The sequence below is a fragment of the Patagioenas fasciata genome, chromosome 1 (genome assembly GCF_037038585.1).
Source record: "Patagioenas fasciata isolate bPatFas1 chromosome 1, bPatFas1.hap1, whole genome shotgun sequence".
NCBI lineage: Eukaryota > Metazoa > Chordata > Aves > Columbiformes > Columbidae > Patagioenas > Patagioenas fasciata.
This window is the reverse complement of record NC_092520.1, coordinates 207,762,566-207,783,052: the sequence shown is the minus strand read 5'-3', so window position 1 is coordinate 207,783,052 and position 20,487 is coordinate 207,762,566. Positions and strand designations below refer to the sequence as shown.

The 20,487-nt window shown below is 44.4% G+C and overlaps 1 protein-coding gene across 5 annotated transcripts in view; it reads right to left on the bottom strand.

Moving 5' to 3' along the window:
* The window catches only part of FRMD4A (FERM domain containing 4A), a 388,388-nt gene that overhangs the window by 194,911 nt on the left and 172,990 nt on the right, over positions 1-20,487 (bottom strand). The window contains exon 1 of one of the 5 annotated variants that reach the window (XM_071803511.1): positions 18,999-19,438. The exons of 3 other annotated variants lie outside the window; for them this stretch is intronic. In XM_071803511.1, coding sequence (XP_071659612.1) covers positions 18,999-19,091 — 93 coding nt within the window. In that variant the 5' untranslated portion in view covers positions 19,092-19,438. Of the gene's footprint in view, positions 1-18,998; positions 19,439-20,487 lie in introns of those variants that run through there. One more of the 5 variants, XM_071803510.1, reaches the window with a different exon arrangement.

Below are 20,487 nucleotides of genomic sequence, written 5' to 3'. Positions count from 1 at the left end.
GAAGAATTTTTTATATTTATAACTTGACTAGACAATATTTGCTCCAGGCTATAGTCTGGTGCATAAGATCTCCGCCTGGGAGCACAACAGAGAAAAAGAAAGAAATGTGTTTGATAAAAGAAAACAGAGAGTGGGGAAAGAAACCATAGCAAGTGATTGCTCTGGGATGTGACCTAACCCCTTTGGTATTCTGCAAGGGGGAGATGAGGGGAAATGGAGGATATGCTGCAGTTTTAAAATTAGCTACTCCACATGTGCATCTAGTCTTTCCATATGCTCAAAAGGAGACTGTTGGCCCCCCGTCCCTACTCGGTAATTACTCAACAGATGAAGGCATCTCTGAAGGAGCCTTTTCACTCGGCTGATGACATAATCAGACTTTCTGAAAACAGTTCCCCTACGTATTTATTTAACTGATAGACTGGAGCAGTCTCCTTAGGAGTCACTTGAGTCTATAGGAGGCCCCGTGAGCATTTCAGTGCGTAGATTTACCTTCATGATTAGAGCAGATTGTTTGGTTTCCTGTGGAGGTTTTCCTGCTGATTAGACACATACTATTTTTTGAGGGGGTAAAATATCTGCCTGAATATGGATTAACCATCCCACCTCGCAGCTTCCGAGTGAATTGCAACCATGGAAGTTTCTCAGGCAAAGACAGACTGTCCCCTCCAGAGCCAAGGGATACAGCACCAAAAGTGCTCTTTTCCAGGGAGATACCACAGAAGGTGCTGTCACTTATCTAAAAAGGCCAGTAGAGATCATTGCTACAGAGAATGGCAGAAGAGGGAAGAAAAAATTACCAAGAATCAGCAACTTGGCTCTTCTGCTGATATACACTATGAGTTTCACCTTCACTAAGGTCAATTAGGAAAAAAAAAAAAAGCCCTTTGCACTCTATGTAGATCTATAGCCATTTGCAGTTCCTTCCAATGTATAATTATGCGCTGATTATTTCCCACTGTTTCTGAGAAAATGTGGGGCAAAACATTTACTATGAAACCTCCCACGTTTCACTGACAGCCTAAAGGCTGTTACTAGGGTATAAAAATAGCTCATTGCTTCCCACGGAAAAAAAAAAAAGAAAGAAAGAATAAAGAAAAAAACAAGAAAAAACCAAAACCCTTTAGGCTGCTGTGTTGTTTCATGGGTCTGTCACCAAGGCTTGAAGCCTGGGGGTGGACTTCCCAACCCAGCCTCAGCAGACAGCTCCTCCTCACTGCAAACCCTGCAAATCACTGCTGTGCACTGGTGTAGGTAGATGCTGCTGGCACCGGGAGCTCGAGAGACGGGTCCGTGTTTTGCCTTTAGGCTGGTTGTATATCCTGTCCTCGGAAGGAGGAGTTCAGCATCTCTTTCCAGCGTGCTCTCGAGTAAATCTCTACCCACAGCTTTCTGATGGGTGTGGATGAATTTGGGTGTGTTGAAAGACAGACATGCCGGGTGCAGAGCAGCCTCCTTTGAGCTTGCTGTAGACATAAGAGAAACATTTTGCTTCTACTCAACATATGGTCCCAACGGTCCCTGCAGCTCCAGCCCACTGTGGTCTTTTAGGTCTTATTTCAAATCCATTACCCTTTTTGATCTTTATTTCTCTATAATGTTAAGAGGATTAATGTTCTTAGATCTTCGTTTCTAAAGTTCCCTTTCATGTTGCAACTTCACGCTTTCTGGTGTTGGAGATGTTTTTCTGAGATGTTTAACTAGTTGCATTTTCCTCTTTGTTCCTTAATGGAACATCATTTTCCTGTCTGATACAACAGGAACAGTTAGAGATGACCCACTGCCAAGTAATAAAAACAGAGAAGGAACCAACCTGCCTTCCTTCAAATGTGCCCACACAGAGCCAGGGCCCTCAGGGGGGACTTACCAGACGTGTCCTCTCTCCCTTGTGACTGCTCTGGACCACAAACTCTGCAAAGATTTCCAAACAGACATTGGGCACCATATCCACTTGAGAACCTACGGCTCTGAGTGCCCTATTTCCACCCCAACCAAGGTGGTCTCACCGCTCATGACAACCCATTTGGGTTTTTCTGCCTTTCCTCTGACAAGCAGCCTTGCTGCCACCCAAGGAGGGACCACATGTCCAGCAGGAGCTTCCCAGAGTGCAAGAACTGGACACTATTGGCTTTATTTCTTGTACTTATGCCAGGTTTTAAACTCTGTATAAGGAAATGTTTGAAGGAAGGGTGTTAAAAGGAGTTGGGAATGGCATATGAGTTGCAGAAGCAGATCTTTGAGCAGCAGCAGACTTTGAGGGATATATTATAAATATATATATGTCCTACACAAAGGAAACTCACCAGAATTTAAAAAGAAAGTGAAAATAAAGTATGGATGTCAATACTGGGTCTGCTCAGAACTTTGATCAACTAAGGGTGTGCTGACCCTGTAATCATTTTGTATTGCTATAAGTTCATGGCCTCGGTCTGGCTGGACCACAAGACCTGGATCAATGATCACACCTGAACCTTCACAGACTTCAGAGGAGACACCAGCACCCCAAGGTCACCTCTCCAGAGCTGTAGGTCAAGAAGCTGTACTTGGTTGCATCTTCCCAAAGATCTACTGCCCCAAGCAAATGTGATGGCTCTGCCTGAACCACTTCAGTTACCTTCTAACTCTCACCTATCACATGCTACCGAAACCACAGATAACCACCAAAACCCCCTGGTCTGCCACCACTGGCAGCCTTACAACCCTCCTGCAGAGAAAATGCAAGAAATCAAAGACTTCTCTGCTGTTTTAGGACAAACATCATGAGTTAGAAATCCTGGCTAGCTTCCTCAAGATGTTCTCACGAGTCCATATGGCCTAAAATATTCCATAATGAAATGAACTGCTGCTTCACAGTAATAACGGAATGAAAATTTACTATTCCAGTCATCCACCTTGGTCATAACATTTCTAAAGCTATTTGAAAATGTAAAGTGCTCTGATAGTGCTGAGCATTATCGTTATGCAAACAGCAGCTCCTTTTGTGTAAGGCTGAACGTGTCCTCACTTTAGAGAGGTTTTTATTGACTAACACAGGAGACTATGCCATATCCTCAAATCATACCCATCCATTTCCTAAAGTAAGCTGTGTTAGTGATTTAACAAGGTTTAAAAGTAGGCGAATCCTATAAAGCTGGGCTCGTACTTGTCCGTAATATTCCACCAGCTAAAGTGATTTCACTTCTACTATGCAGAAACGTGAAAGAGATTGTGCAGAGATTTGCTATTCAATCCTCTTTCTCCACGAACACTGTGGTGGATGAGTCTGCAGGAGGGGATGTAGGTCAGGACAACGTATTAAGTAAATAGTGCAGAAGAGCCACAGAAAGTGAATGGTGAGATCTTAAATACGATTATTCACTTTGGAAACCCAAGCTTATGATTAACTCTAATCCTGCTGGGGACTGTAACGTTCTGTGACCAGGGTGTCCAATCAAAGCAGCACGTGCTTGTATGTGCTTATTGCCACAAGGTTTATCATTACCCTGCTCTCTCATATTAGGTGTAGAAATGCTCAGGAGAATTATTTTTGGTCAGAAGAAAACAGGGAGAGAAAAGTCACAGCCTGCTTAGGAGGCAGGTGTGAACAGAGGGCAATGTAAAGCTCATCCACCATTTGAATTGTTTTGCTTCCATGTTATTTGCCTGTGTCAAAATAGCCTCCAGCAAGGAACCTGAGACAAAATTATGTTTGTGTTCATCAGGTAGGCACTGAATTTCAGACTGGGGACCGAACTCACTTGGCTGTTCAAAGGAGGAGTCATGCACTTGTTCGGTTACAATTTTCCTGTTTCAAATATTTTCTTATTCCTTTAATGAGTGGAGCAATATTTCCCTTTATTAGAGGTTCCCCAGGACTCATGTGGCCACATCATTTTGAATTATACATTTAGCTTGTTCTTCTCACCCCTTGTCTGAAGCTGATGGCCAAGCTGTCAGGAGTCAATGGCCTTGGCTGTGAGCTGTGGTTTGGAGGACGCATTGCTCCCCATTGCAGGTGTCTCTAAATGGGCACTGTTTGCTTGGGAGAGAGAACAAATCTGGTGGCTCATAAAACGTCAGTCTGCAGTTTTGCCCTATGGCAAGATGGATAATTTGATGAAAGGCAGTCTTGCTGTCTGTGCTAAACAATCCTACATACAGCACAAATGGCTCATTTCAGCAGAATATTTTCTTACAACTTATCCTGCAGATATATTTAAGTAGTCTGTCTGATTCAGACCCAGTGGTAACACTCACTGCATTCAATGATTAATACAAAGTCCTTTCTGTTCATAGACAAGAGCTGAGCATTTCATTAGAAAGCAGGAGGGCAAAGGGAACATATTTTAGAAAATCAGTGGTCCAGATTTCTCACGTTTGATCTTGCTTATGGGTTGGAAAGCCTGTTCATGCCTAAGTTAAAGCCCATGTATTCAATTTATTCTGAAGTTGCTTGTGATCATCACGAATAAATGCTTGCCTTGCTGGTGAGGATGCAATTATGACTGAGAAGAGAGAAAAGATATAATATAAACAGGTCAAATATGACCTTCAGAGTAGAAATGTGGAGAGATCTGGTCCTATTCCAGAAAAGTCATCATTTTCCTGAGCAACACTAGACAAGCCACATAACTTTATGGGTCTTCATTTCCTCCGTAGATTAATTCACTGACATTTGTCAGGTTCTATGAAATCTCAAGGGAGCTCTTTTACATTAAAAAGTAAATATGTGTTCAGCCTGCTAGAAAGCCAAGTGGTCATATTCCATGAGAGTTATACAACAAAAAGCAGAAATACTTAAGACATCTCTGATCGATAATGTACCCTCTGTGTTGAAAGCTCTTAAATGGGTTATCAAAATGGGCATAACTATGTGTGAATAAATGTTCCCTGAAGTGAAGACTAGTTATGGATGTATAGTTTCCCTGTGGGAGTAGCACTGTGTACATCCAGGCAGCACTAAATGCACATGGACAGGGTTCTATGGAGGAAGGTGACGGCTCTGGTGGCTCTGGGGTAGAGAGATCCATGCTGAGTTGTTAGCACCGCAAAATGTAGTGCGTGCACACACTTGCACACTCATTCATGGCATCTGCACTGGGACTGACTCACATGGGACAGTTTGGTTGTTTCTGTTGCCAAAACACCATTAATCTGCAGATGGGAAACTCAGGAGTCAATGTAGGGGGATTACTGTGCTGCAGTAGATCTTCATGCTGAGAACATCTCCCCAGCTGGGACCAGTTAGACCTTCTCAGTAGAGCATAAGAGTTGACCTCTACCCCGTTTGCTCCCAAAACACAGACCTCTGTGGCTCGTGCTAATGGAAAATCTCCATTTGCGTTGTAGGACAGCACTGGATCCGTGCCATCTACAGTGATAATGCATGCACAGTTGACAGAAGATGATAACTTGCGCTTCTGTTGCTGCTCAGCTTAAAACCCTGTGCAAACATCAGCTTCTATTGCCTCGTGGTGCTTGGGGAGATTTGTATTTTTGAGCTGCTATCAGAGCTGCAGAGAAACTGGGAAAAGAGGACTGAAGTATTAGGATATTAGGATATCTAGTATTAGTAAGAAATTCTTCACAGGAAGGGTTGTCAGGCATTGGAACAGGCTGCCCAAGGAAGTGGTGGAGTCACTGTCCCTGGAGGGGTTTAGAAGATGTGTAGATGAGGTTCTTAGGGACACAGTTTAGTGACAGTGTTATGTCAACAGCTGGACTCAATGATTTTCAGTGTTTCTTTCAGCCAAAATTATTCTGTGGTGCCATGGTTCTATGAAGCGCCTGTGTGGGAAAGCCAGTCACAGAGGCCGGCAGTCCTGGCTTTCCCTTTCTCTGCCTGTTTTCTATAGCTACTATTACACCCACAGACCCACCAGCACATCCAGACGGGGTGCGGAGTTTCAGGAGGTATAAATAGTAGCCCAGACTCCATCAGCAGAGGTGCCGTGCAGTTAATCAAACTCCCCCACACTCCGCTTTCCAACCTGATGACTTGCAATGTGGAAGCCAAACTCACTGTCTAGCTTGTTTGCTCATACCTCCTGAAAAGAGGAGAAAACGGATCGAAAGCTGCCAGATCGAAACAGCAAGTCAGTCACTTCATTGTCTCTATGGAGAGCAGACTGAAGCTGCTCAGAAGTTAAAACAAAGAGGATTTACTCTCTTGATTTAGAAATTTATGACTCATTCCCACTTTGGCTGTTAGAAGTAGCTGTCATTTCCCCTGCCCCCAAAACATCCATGCCATAAAAAATAGGATCCATAAGCTCTTTTCTGTCCTTATCTTGATGCACAAAGAATTCAAATGTTCGCTGTTGCTATCTGGAGCTTGACTTCCTGTTATTAAGAAGGACATCCTAGTATTTAACAACACGAGATTTTTATATTTTTCCCCTTCTTCAAGCCAGGCAGAATGTCTAATGATTCTGGGGTTTGTTTCCTGCTTGTAATTAAGTAGGTCACAGCTGCAAAGCAAGAGAACAAGAAAATATTCAGATCACACAAAGCCAAGAATGATTAAATCATTTGCAGCTGAAGGATATGGCAGATTTTCTTTTTTTAAAAAAGAAGTCTCAAGTCTAAGGAAAACAAGCATAGGAACTTTTAAGAAAAGGATGAATTTGGAAGTTCTGCCCAAGCGCCACAGTAACTCAGAAAAAAAGAGCGATCAAAACCCAGCTAATGTTGTTCACAAGTTGCATAGCTTTATGTGGTTGAAATAAACTCACTTCTTCATTGCTCAAGGGCATATATTCTATCCATGCAATTCTCTCTGAACCACATGCAAGATTGGCCTCATTTCTACTGGCAGTTCCCACCAGTCGCTCTGTGCCAGCCTGAAATGGCACGCTATGCCCTCTCCTGTAGGTCCCACACAGCACGCATCCCATGCGACCCCAAATGCAGCTCAGTCACAGCAGGATCTCTACCCAGACAAGAAACTCCCATGAGGATGAAGGTCTTTTGATCTGCACTCATGGATCTGGGTGTTATGTTGCCCTGGTTTGGCTCCCACTCCATCTCTATTTAGGATGATGAGCTCCATGACTTCCTTCACTCCACAGACAAGTATTGACAATGCATGATCCGTTGCCTTTAATGAGCCATGCACACAAGAGTTGAAGAACAACCTCTGAAGGCCTTGGCAATAGGGGTAGAAAATGGGGTTAGGTCTTGTCATGGACAGGCATCCTTTGACAAAGCCATACCACAACCTTACAAAGCCAGGAAAATCTTCCGTCGTAGAGCCAAGGTGTGAGTCTGTGCAAACCAGGCACTTCAAGACAAAGTTGGTCCTGAGTGACCTCATTTGGGTTATTGCAGGATTCAGGAGGAGCATACCTGACTGCGAAGTTCCATCATGGTGCTTTTGCCTAGGCTTTGGTATAAACACTCCTCCAAGCCATTGGTCAGCCAAAAAGAGGGGACAGAGAGCTACAACCCCATCACCCTCACTTTCCTCAGGTACAGTACCTGGGACCACTCTTCTCCATCATGAAAAAGAGATGAAACAGGGTACTCAACTATGAGAACGGCCCCATTAAGTGATTGCCTTGGTCTAAAGAGCAATGGAGATGTGTCCCAAATGCATCGTAGCTTTAACAATAGGGCTCTTATTCTGTGCAGAGAGAAAAACAGTCTTTGGGAAGATTTATGTCTGAAGACCAGCAAAATCAACACTGTACAGGGCAGTGGTCCAGTCAGACAAGAATCCCTGCCTTGGTAGGGAACACCCTCTGTGAATCTGTTTGGTTTAAAATTGGGTGTTTGGTTTTGTCAGAAGAGTGATTAAGATATGGGCAGAATAGCAAGAAAAAAAAAGCATATTGCTGCTTCTATAAAAATGTGATCGGGAGAGACATAAATCTCAGCCATTATAAATTGGTGATGACCTCATGTTTACTCAAGCTCTGATTGGGAAACTGTCATGGGAAAGAAAAGCCCACGTAGGTGGTATTCTGGGCTCTGTCCCCATCTGACCGGACGCGGTCAGTTCATTCCAGGATAAGAGAACATGGACCTTTTCATGCTGGTATTTCTTGGCTTTGCAAGCTAGGAACTGGGAGGAAGAGATGATCACTGCCTCCCTGATAGGTAACCGTTACGAAATGCAAACAACAGAGGGTTTTTTGGAGGCCAGCGCCCAGGGAATTTGAGGCCAGTCCCACGGTCTCTCCTTGTAAAGCTCTGACCTTATGGGAGAGGAGCTGCATGCAAGATCATGGTGGTAAGTATCTCGGGCTGCAGAAGATGCCTGATCCATCCTCAAGTGATCCAGGGTACCTGGATTTTTGGGTTTCCACCTAAAATTTTTCTAAAAGGTCCTGACTTTCAGAAATGTTTTGCTCCCTTCCCTCCAAAGCAGGGTTCCTCCATCTTGAACCCCTTAAATAGAAGACTCTTGGGGAAGGGAAGGTGCTGACTTTGGAGAAAACATCAATTCTGGGCTCTGTAAGTGATGATCAGAGACCTCACAGCATCTCTTGGCCTTTGCAGGAAAACGTTTATGCTGCCTACACCCTCATCCTGAATCTGTCAGGAATTTCCCTTTCAGTCTAGGGCACATAACAGTGTCTATGGATTAGTATAAAACAAAGCTCAGGAATTTAAAGTTTTCAAAATGCTGCTGCCGCCACTCAGAGTCTGGCCAGCATTGCACAGTCTGCTGTGACTGATTGTAAGGAAAAGGGGTTGGATCATCCTCTGGCATCAGTTTGCTTATCTCTCCCCTGACACCATGCTCCAGAAGCTAGAGGTTGGCCCCAAGGCCACTTTAACGGCTCTCCGGTGACTGATTGGATGCATTGGAATGCACTAACATAACTGTGCTTTTAAAAAACAAACGTCCTCTGGTTTTATGACTCTTCTTGGCCGGATTCCCACTTGCTGGAACTAAAGCAAACCCTTTTTCATCTGCAGGAAGCTGCCACTATTGGTGCGTTTTAAAGTTGAGAGGAGGATACACAATGGCTGCATTACAGCAAAGTCCATGATGGAAAAAGGAAGCTTTCCAATATTTCAGAGTGCAAATTATGAAAATTAGAAAGCCTCCTCCCAGTCCCTGGTGTGGTTTGCAAGCACGGATTGGGTGGAGAGATGCTGGGGAGGGAGGAAGGGGGTGTGGATGTGCACTTCCAGCTAACGGGAGCCCTGAAGTTTGATCCTGCTTCAGACACAGCCAGATTTGCACAGTGTTGATATTCACCTTGGCTTTTTCCCTGAAAGCACCTTGTCTGCCAAGTGGCAACAGCAGCACTGGCTGAGTCTGGCAGAGGTCTGGAGAGGATCAATGTAATATGTAAAGCCTAATGTATCATAAAGAACCATTTTAAATTGTGACCTAGGATTGCGAAGCTTCCCTCTCGCAATAGCCCATCCATCATATTAGCCTTGACAGATTTTCTTGGATGGTATTTTCAAAAATTGTGAACTCCAGGCTCTGCCCTCAGGCAACAGTAACAGCTTTGAGCTCAGCTCTGAGGAAAGGAGACCCTGTGAAACACTAGCAACTCACTTTTTTTGGTTTTCTGTGAAAATCTTGGCCTTTAATGAGGAAAAACTACCTGTGGGGTTTTAACCTTGCTCTTCCTCCTCTCTGCTGTCTGCTGATGCATTACGATTGATTAAGGGAAGACTGAAAGACAGAAAGTCACTTGTTGCTGCACTCATTCAGCTTCCTAAGATGTTCCAAAACATCATGGATAATATTACAACCCACGCAGAACAAGCCTTGTGGTGGTTAGGGACATATCGTGGCTACTGAATGCACAGCAAAAGGATTAATAAAAGCAAGATGTTGGAGAGATTTTTTGGAGTGCTGTGGAGGATGAAAAGGACACTGGTATTCTCCTTTCTGAAGACTGGTAATTTCTCATGGGTCACACCGATCACGGGAGCACAATGATCTTGTGCCCTTCCCCTGATCATCTCACTGTGCTGTTACCCAGCCAGATCTCAGCATCTTTTTCAGGTGAAGCAAATACAGGCATTTATGCAGAGAAACTGATATGACATACATATTGCTCTGAATGTCAGATTGTATCTATCCTGCAATGAAAGAGTAGCATTTGGAGAGGGTGCAAAATCAGGATCCAGTCCCTTTCCTGTACCCCCAGCTACCCTTTACTCAGGTGATGTATCTGATGTTTTATCAAGCCATTGGTCATAAAGCTACACTGTGCATTTTCAATGATCTACTTCTCATTTCCCTACCTCCAACCTGCAAGCATGTAAATGGGGAAAACTAACCCAGAAGATGGCCATGGGTCTGTCCTTCAGAGAAGGTTGAGACATTCCCTCAGGATCTCTGAACACAGGTGTCCCCAGACGAAACAGCGAGTGCCATGAGCTCCCCAAAACAGACTCAAAGACAAAGGCTCCTAAAATTGAATGACTCGTTCTGTAAATGTGGTCTCAAGGACATGGAGAATGGACTGGAGACCAGGACCCTGCTGCCTGGCACCTGCCCTTTATCTGGTGGAGGCACCCACGGAGTGGACAAGAGCACGTATTGCTGCCCTTGTGACACAAAATTTAGTTTTGCTAGGACTTAGGTGATGATCTAGTGATCCATGGCAATCAGGAAGCAGAGCCTTCTGCCCAGCTCTGACTCCAAAGACAACATCGTCTTCATGTTCTGCTGCAGTTTTCCAGTCTTATCTAGAGGAGCAGCAGACCACCACCAGGGCTATGAGGGCAAGACCACCAGAAGGATGGTACCACTATGACACCTTTTGGTAAAGCCAATGGTAGCCACTTAGTTTGCTGCAAAATCAATAAACTGTATTGCAGGAGGCACACTTCTTCCTAGCATGTAAGCTTAGCATGCAAGTCTTGACTAAAGGAACAACTACACAGAGCCAGCCCTTGCTCATCTGTTCTTCCACACGGGAAAAGCTGTGAAAAGCATACAGTAGTTCCAACATGAATGAGCTGGGTTGCATTCTTGGCTGTGAAATTGATTTGTATCTTCTCTAAAGTGAGGTGCAGCCTACCTGTTTCACACTGAACATGCCCCTCTAGAACTCCCCTGTAAGGACAATCTCCCCCAGGTCCCACAGCTATTGGAAGTGGTAGTGCAGGGCTTCCCAGGACAAACCCTGGGCTGATAAACCACAGTTTCACAGGAGCATGTGCACAGCTAGTGATGTTCACATCTGAGCTGGGCTAGTCTGGATGCCCCATCTGGATCTGGTCTTCAAGAACAGGCATGGAGAGCAGATTTGGCAGGCTGTGTTTATCTCCTGTAACTGGCAAGGCTTTTGTTCCCTCTACAGTTAATGAAAGACGGATGCCAACACAGAGGGAAATTCATCCCATCCTAGACTGTCTTTGAAGATATTAGGATGAGTCGTCACCAGAAGACACACATTACTCTCTCTTCTTTGACTACTGAAGAGGCCTAAAAAGGTAGTAAAAACTGTTACAATTGCATGACGAACTTGTAAATGTAGGCTGGCCGAAGGTACAAGTGGAAGGCAGCTGACATAGTGTAGCAAGAACATGAACCTTTAATCTCTCTTAGATGAGTTTCTCCTAAAGACATGTCATCCCATCACTCATCTTCTGGGAGCTGGCAGGGTGGAAGCTTCTTGTGGCAGACACTTTTGAGTTAGGGATGATCTGGTTCACTCTCGCAGTGATTTCTATTCTGAACTAAAACGGTAAAGCAGAAAAAAGGTACTTGTTCTGCACATAGATCTCCAAAGGGCAGATACTTCTTGCAACAACACTAATTGCAGGTTATCAGTCCTTGGCTATTGTTTCACATGGAGTTTACCTAACCTATGATGATGTAAAACCTGGAGAGAAAATAGATATCCGTGGTCGCATCCCATCAAGATAGTGACTTTTATAGACAAAATGCTGGAAACAAAAATGAATTTAAACCTCAGTTAAGAAACTTGCTCACTTATTTCAAAGCATGCACAACCCTAATTACACCTTCTAAATATATTCCAGAAGTACAGCTGGATTGTAGAGTGACTAAATGGCATCATTTGCAGCCCATTATCTTTCAAAAGCTTTTCATGTGGTATCTTTGGGAAGTGGAGACTAATTGCGCTCCTTGCCTGTGCAATTTGGAGAGTTCGATACTTTAGACCCAACTAGAAAAATTAAAGCGTAAGAATCACTCATATCCATCTGCTGGTAGAACGAAAAGTCACTGTTTCTTTGAAGCCATTAGAAATGATTGAGACAATGAGGATAATGTGTACTTTGCCAGGAAACAAGCTAAGCTCAGACAGAATGTTTGACCAGGAGCTTGGAAGCATTTCTGAAATCTAAATCCAACTTTCCAAACTTCTTGAATGAGCAGAACAGAAACTGTACAACTACCTACAGAATAGATTTCCTTTTGGTCAGAACAGCCTCTTTCATTATTTCTGTCAGGCTGGTTAGGAGGGCCCTGGTGCTTGTGAACTTCCCTAAAGCCACTGCTGATGTTTAACCAGACTTGTGTTGGCGCCTGGTCTGGACCAAAGATGTCTCAAGAATGAAAATGGAAGAACTCTATGAAGGTTGAGTTTGTTGCTCATCCACTTTTATTTTTTTTTAAGATTGATAAATACATTAAGAACTGGAAAAAGGCATGTATTGTACTTTGCACTTGATAGCTGAAAATACTTTTCAGGAAATTTTTTAAGCAATCCCTTGTATGGATCATGAATTGACAAAGTCTGGAGACTTTCTATCCCTGGACTTTAAAACCCATTTGAAGGCATGTCTAAGCCACTCCAGGCATAAGTCCTGGCTAGAAGCTGAGTTAGGACTAGGTCTTCAAGGTGAGGTAGTTTGGAAGATACTTCAAATACACAAGCTACTGTTTTCCATTATCTATCACTTGGTGACCTTGCATGTATGGAAAAGCCCTTCTAGAAAGCTCTTTGTGGTAGGTTCTTGCCTTTTTTTGCCCTGCCTTGAGGCAAGCTACTCTGGTGCTAAACCTTCATAGCTCCTGAGCTTTGGGCTGCTGGTGGGGGTGTGATCTCGGCACGGCACTGAGAGAGCTTGTTGAGCAGGACCAAAAGGGTCCACAAACTACAGGAGGCTTTCCACCACCTCCAGAGCTTTGTAACTGGATTGACACCATCGTCCCCTTCCCTTCACCCAAATCCAACACTTCTGGCTCATTTCTGGCTCCCAGTATCTGTCCCTTTACCTACCCTTGTTGTCCCAGGGTCTGACCAGTGCAAAGGCAACAAGTACCAAACTGTAATGAAAAAAGCTTTCCATTTTCTGGTCAAAATAAGAATCTGAGGCACTGGAAATTTCACAGCAGAGCCTCTGCTCTTGAGTCTCCAGGCCTTAAGAGCTTCCAAAAATTCAATTAAGCTCCAACCGTTTGAAAGCCAATTTGAACAATATCCCGTCTCCGAACTCTGCAGAGTTCACCAGTCACTATCCATCAGCCTCTGCCGTGCTCTCACCTCTTGCACTGCTAACCTGCATGTATTTTGGGGGGAAAAAGTCTGGCACAGCTCCTGATCCATTTCACAGGAAAGTCTGGTTTGATTTGTTACACCTTTTAGAAATGTCACAAAACATTACGACTTCCAGACACCCAAGAGGGTACGCCAAGCATTTATCTGTCTAGGCAGAGTTCAAATAGAACCAGTTCCTCCAAAATACTTGTGAACAGGTCAGAAGAGATAAAGCTCAGATGAAGCAGTTAAAATTGATGTTTCGGCAGTCACAAGTGATTATATCACAGCATTACACAGGTGACAGTTTTGCTACTTAAGTTTATCCTCTTATTATTTTTTTTTATACAATTATATGTCTATAATGTTGGTGAATAATTCATTTCAAATACAGTGTGTTGCAAAATGCTGCTTTTTTTTTTTTTAACTGCTCTAAGTTTGTATGTTGATTTCATCACCTTGAGACTTGAGGGGCTTCCAGAGAAAAGCCAAGACAATAGGAGCTCCTTGCTTCAAGATCTCTCTTCTCTTTTAGGTAACTTCTACACCCAAATATCTACTGTTCCTTTGTCATCCACAGCATATGAGCAACTCTGCTGTCGACTTGGCAGTCTATCAGGTTGGTAGTGATACTGTCAAGGTAAGAGGTCACTGAAGGTTCTAAGCAAAGGTCTTCAGGACCTGGATGCCATTCTGAGAATTTGCAAGTAAATAGCGTGAACTGGAAAGATCAGCTTCCCTGGAAGCACTCGCTTAGTCGTGGTGTCAGAACGAGCGCTTGCAGCATCACTCACAGAGACTTGCACGAGAGGGTTTAACAAATGAGGACCACTCCACCGCGAATGCCGCAAGAGCTGCTTTGTTCTACTCTGTTAGACCTCGCACTACAGCCCTTGGTGCGAGAGGTTTCCGACCACTTCACTCTTGAATTCATACCGGAAAAATGATTGATAACAAGACAAATTATGGATTATGCTATGTCTAGTAGAAAAAGAAAATCAATAACTCAGAGTAGTAAAAGTGCTGGTAGATTTGTACAGCAGCAACACATACCCGAGTTCTTTTGCTGGGTTTGCTTGAAGGCAACCTCCTCCCTTGCCAAAAGCAAAGGTCGCCATAAGCTGCAGAATAGCGTGGGAAAACCTGCCTCAGACTTGGCCTGCACAGCAGAAAAAATGAGGTTTTGTTTCTTTTCAGCTCTGGGTTCTCTCTTCTCAAGAAAAATTTATTTATAGGAGGAATGATGTTTCCTGCCGCATTCTTAACGTGCTTGCAGCTTGGGATAAGAACATGGGAGCTTTGTCTTCTGCCATCTGTTTTCTATGGCAATAAATATCCATTTACGGATTTATCTCTGCCTGGTGTGTTTTAAAGTCGTGATATGAATGAGTGTTCATGGATATCCATTCGGAGAGGAAGTGTCATAGGTAAATACCAGTCCAAGTTCTGCGCCGGTGTAGATTTACACCCATTTAATGGACAGTGGAGTTCTGACTCGAGGCACTGGTCACATTTTTAATCTTAGCTTATCTTCTTTGGAGGCAAAAGAAATAAAAAAGCAATCTGGACTAAAATCCTGCTGAGCTGCAAACATCCACTGACACAACTGAGCGCAGGGCCTTTAATTTACCGTAGCTGAGAGCTGGGACCTAAGGCTGGAGTTCAAACTGCAAGACCTAATTTAAAGTGGCTTTTCCAACCATATCTCTCCCAGCTTGATTTGTTTCTCATTTAGTCTGGAGATGGCCTTTCTATTTACACAGCATCTGTAGTACCATCCTTTGAGCCTAAAGGCAGAAGAGAGGGCAGACTTGTTCTTTTTTAATACAAGAAAGCTGCATGGCTTTCTAACTCAGAAAAACAATGCCTTGTGTTTGTGGTGAGAAACGTTCCTGTGGCTGGAAAGTAGCCAGTGAGGTCTTGAGAGAAGGAGTAAATATGTGTTCTTTTTACCAGTGCCTTGCAACAGCAGAAAGAGATCTCTGAATGGTGCGAGGCATTTGTTAGACATTAGCAGGACTCTATTCATCTTCCTCTCACACACATCCGCAGCACATGGATATAATAAAGATAGCTCGCAGGCAGAAACCGTCTCACATTAATAATGCAAAGGGAGAAAGGACTACATATTTAACGTGCATGTTTATTGGTGGGGGAGGGAGACCCAGAGAAGGAAGATGTGGTGGGGAGGGCTCTGTGTTGGAAAATACTGTGTTAGGGGTGGGATTCATGTCTCCTGGTTTGGGGGGAACCTCTTCTGACTGAGGTGTCCCTATATGTGCTGGTTAAGGGAGAGCTGGCTGGGTTTTAAGGAGTTGTTAATCCAGTCAAAAATGTGTGTTCAGGGATCCTCCTCTGCATCCCCCACAGAGCATTTCGACACCTCTGCAGTGACCTCAAAGACAGCCCAAGGTGCTGACCAAGACGGAGATGTCTCATAGACATCAGCATGGACATAGATGAATCCAGCTCATGTCTCAGTCCTGACACTGACTGCCAGTGTGTCCCATGGCACAAAACTTAATTCTGCCTCAGCTGGCATGTTTAGTGGTCTCTGTGCCATACCTATGAATATTTAGCACCATCCTTTTTCATTTGGACTTGTAAAAGCCTTTGCAAAGCCATGTCTCCTGCTGGGTGCATGCCACATGTTGCACAGGTCTCTCACATCTCAAGTTTATATGTGAAAATGGCTCACCCTTAACTGTATTTTGGGCTTTTTCACTGCTGCAGCAGGATTTGTTGGACTTGGAGCTAGAAAGAGAGCTTCCATGTGGCATCAGGATCTCAAGTGCAGGGGATCTGTGCCACCACCTCTAGCTGGTGGGTGGCTCCAGGGAAAGAGACTGATGCACGCTTCAACCAGGTTGAGCACAACCTCATGGGCCAGGTGCTTGATGGGGCAGCTCTGTGATGAGGTAGAGAGAATAATGGCAAGGACAGGGATTTAGGACAAAAATGAACCAGTCACAAACCCCATCCTACCAGATCCTCTGGCAGCCTTTACAGCAAGGCTCCAGCGTATGCCTGACAAGAAGCCCAAACCAGCCCAACCTTAGGTCAAGAAGTGGGAAGGAGAGAAATAAACTGTAGATGTGAGTGAAAATAAAACAACACAACCCGCCCTGACCGCAGCTGGTCACTTGGGCTGTGCATAGAGCTGTTAAGTGTGTTATACACACTGCCAAGTCCCCTGCAGCGCTGGTCATCCCTATGCATCTGTTCTTGCCTTCTCTATAAATACTGGCCTTCTCTGACACCTTCTTCTGCAGGTATTTCCATGCTTTTCCTTGCTCCCCATCAGAAGGTTGCCTCCAGGAAACACTCTGTAAGAGTACTGCTGTTTTTCACACCTCTCCATCACATGCACTCACACACACAGAGCAAAGCAAAGACTCAGCAGCTGCTGCTCAGGCAAGTCAGCGTGGGTAGTGTATTTCCAAAGGGGACATGAGCATCCATGGAGGAGAGTGGTTTCCCATTTCTTCTGTGTGAAAGCATGAGCCCTTCCAGATGGGGATGGGCCTGCCACGGCCAGCAGCAGCAAAGGATGGTGGCCCTGAAGCAGCTGAGAGCTTGGTCTGGCCAAAAAATCATCTGCCACCTTGTGGGAAGCTGCCTTTGAGGAAGACACCAGTCTCTTTGCCTCACACTTGCAAGAGCAGCTGCAAAGCCATCAGATGCTGACCCATCTTCTGTGATCTGCATCACTGTACAGGGGACACAACTCAAACCTGTCCCCAAGGTGGGTTCAGCTCTGCCTGCCCTGGGCCCCTCTTAGAAAAAGCATCTTGAACCGCAAAGCCTGAATTTACCAGGAGGAAAAATTCTGAATACACTCCAAAGCAACAAACAACAATCAAACAATAGAAGACCAAAGCTGCGTGAATAATTGATTATCTTTGGTTTGCTTGACGGACTGGAAAGGCAAAGGAAATATGTTTCAGGTTGACACAAAGTTATTCTGTGTTCTCTTCCGCTAAACGGAGAAGGAAGAAAAACAAACAAAAAAAGGCTTTGTTTTTAACAGAAACAGGTTTTGAAACTGCATTTAATTTTTGATATTTTTTTCATATTCCTTAAAAAAACGAAGGCATTCATCCAAATGAAATTGCACTCTGCTTGGAAGAAAAATTGTACAAAGAAAAAAATTCATTTGAAATGTCCAAAACCAGATTTTCCTTTTGAGTGACACATGCAACAGACTCACAGTAAACTCACAGGTGGCTTCAGCTGCCGCAAAAATGCTTTTCAGCAAAACAGATGCCAGGAGCAAAGGTTTCCCTCAGTCCTGCATGGAGCAACTCTGAGCCGCTCTGTCCTTGTAGAGCTTCTACGTGTTCCACCAGCGGGTGAAGCACCCCTTGCCCACCCTGCAGCACCCGGCCCAGACCCCCTGCGGCCAGGAGCGTGCAGACCGTTCCCATTCCCTTCAGCTGAACACCCTCTCAGGGGATATTAGCAGTGACAAATGGGGTGTGCAAGGTGTCCCTGTCCCCTGGGGGGCTGTGCCACCACTGCCAGCTCCAGCAGAGGCTGATTACCAAGCAAAGACGGCTTGAAGTGCCCAATGTGTGCTCGGTGCGCACTCAGTGCGTGCTTGGCGTATGCTCAGTGTGGGCTTGGTGTGTGCTCAGTGTATGCTTGGTGTGAGCTCATTGTGTGCTTGGTGTGTGCTCACTGTGAGCTTGGTGCACACTTGTGTGTTTGGTGTGTGCTCAGTGTGTGCTCAGGTGCATGCACAGTGTGCTCCACAGGTGTGCATCGCTCTCTGCGCTGACACCCGTGTCCCATACACCGCCTCTTTGCCAACCTGTCAGTGCTTCCAAGCAATGGGACCCCCCTCAGTCCCCTGGGTGTTGCTGCTATGGTGATGTGCTTTCAGGTAATTAATGACATAATTACAGCACCACCGGCACCCACTGCTATGCCTCCCACAGGAAGAAAGCGGCAGTGTCACGGTGGCTGGCCAGGGACTGCCAGTTCCCAGTGTCCCGCTGGCTGGCACCGACCAGAGCTGTGCATCGTGCACCGTATAGCCCATATTGCACTGTGCAACCGCTGCTCGCTATACATCCCAGCTGGGACAGGCACTAGAGTACATCTGCATCTATGTTAACTTAGACAAAGCTCTCCCACACCACCCTGAGCTTTCTGCTGTTATTCATTATTTGACATTGCTATTGTTTACTCTGCATTTGTACAGGTCAGTGCTGCTGTGTGCTGTCACACTGTCTCAAGTATTCATTATTAGAAATTACCCTTTTTGGAAATTATTACCTGCAAGTATTATCACAGAGCCTTTAACTAGTTTTAATTGCTGCATGTTATCTTATTGTTCCTGCTGGCATCAATTTCTACTCTACGTTATCACACAGCCTCTGACTAATATTAATTCCCATTCATCACCATACAGGTCTCACCAATAGTAATTTCTACACACCACGGCATACACCAATAGTAATTTCTACACACCATGACATAACCCCTATTAGCTTTGACTATTAACAGTTGGGAAGACAGCTGCTATCAAATGGTACCTTCCTCATCCTCTGGGCATGCATGCAGGACAAAGAAATCACAGCTTACCCTCTCCACACTGCGTCTCCTCAGTGATCCATATGGTATTTTGAATAAAAGTCTTCGGGTCCTACCCGGAGTCCCAGCTGTCTGCACTACCATAGTGCAGAGCTAACTCGTGTGTGTGTGCGTGTTTGTGTGTGTGAGGGTTCACAGCACACACAGGCTTCCTTTGGAATAACTTACAGTCTCATCGAGATTTCCCAACTATCAAATAGCTGAGTGGGTTTTCACATCAGACCATATGAGTCAAGATGTGGCTTGTTTGAAAGAAGGAGGGGGGAAAAGGGAAAAAGAAAAAAAAAAAAGAGAACCCAAGCCTTGTAAGCCTTGTAACCTTAACAACATGTTTCAAGCAGCGTATCTTTAGCCTCCTTCCCTTTCTCGGTGTAGTTTGCTCAGCAATATTGCTGTGCCACAGAGGTGGAAAAATTAAGCTTCTGGGGAGAATGTTCCAAAAATGTCAAGCTCGCTTCTTGTTGCTACAGATGGTAACCAGGTCAGTTGTCTAATCAAAGCTCGATCAGAGTTATTATACATTTTGCCATGTGACTGCAGACCCCTCTGGTTTGCTGTACAGTAGATCACATGTTCACCTTAAAAAGAATATCTGGTGTATGACCATCTGGTGCAGAGATTAATGTTAAATCCTACGTTTGGATATTCCTCTCTCCTAGATGCTGGAAAGCACATCCCCAGAGCACAGGGATCACACAGATCCTTGGGGCTGCTCAGCTGAACACAAGCACTAATAAAAGTCATTATATTAGAGTCTACAATTGTGTTCTCTTCACAAAGTCAGACCCAACATGTACTTCTTTTTTCTCTTACAAAACCACTTTAGAGACTAGTAGACAATGATATTTTCTTTCTCTGGAAGAAAAGTTTGAAACTATATTTACACTTTAAATTGTACACAAGTGTTTTGGAAACGAGAAGAATACTTTCCGCTCCCACAGTCTTCTCAAGTTGTCCCAAAGCAGCCAGGTATGATTCTGTGCTTTTGTGAAGATGTGTTTTGGATGTTGTGTTCTTTTCCATACTCAGTTACACGTATTGGTCTAAATGCAGTTTAGAGTTAATGTGTGCAAAGTGTGAGCTTCTCAGTTCACCAGCTCCATAGTGGTATGCTGAATTTGCTTAGTAAAACAGAAAAGAAGTTGGCCCACGCTCTTTTCCTTGGAGCAGTCTAGCTGGGAGATCAAAATCTGCTGAGCTGTGGAGCCAATCCCTTCCTCCGCATTTTGTTCTCATTTTAATGCAAAACTAAAAATACTTTGTTTTGATCGAAGTCCAAAAGCCAGGATTAAGGTGTTAGGGACATGGCATTAAAGCAACCATGTAAAATAGAGAAACTCTGTATCTGCGCAGCATATGCACATGCACTAAAACTGGTCAAAGAAAAAAAACTCAGCAGCTTGATGTGGGAAACTCTAAATATTAAAACAATCAGCCTTTGTTCATAATTAGTTCCATATGTCTCTTGCCAAAGAGAGTG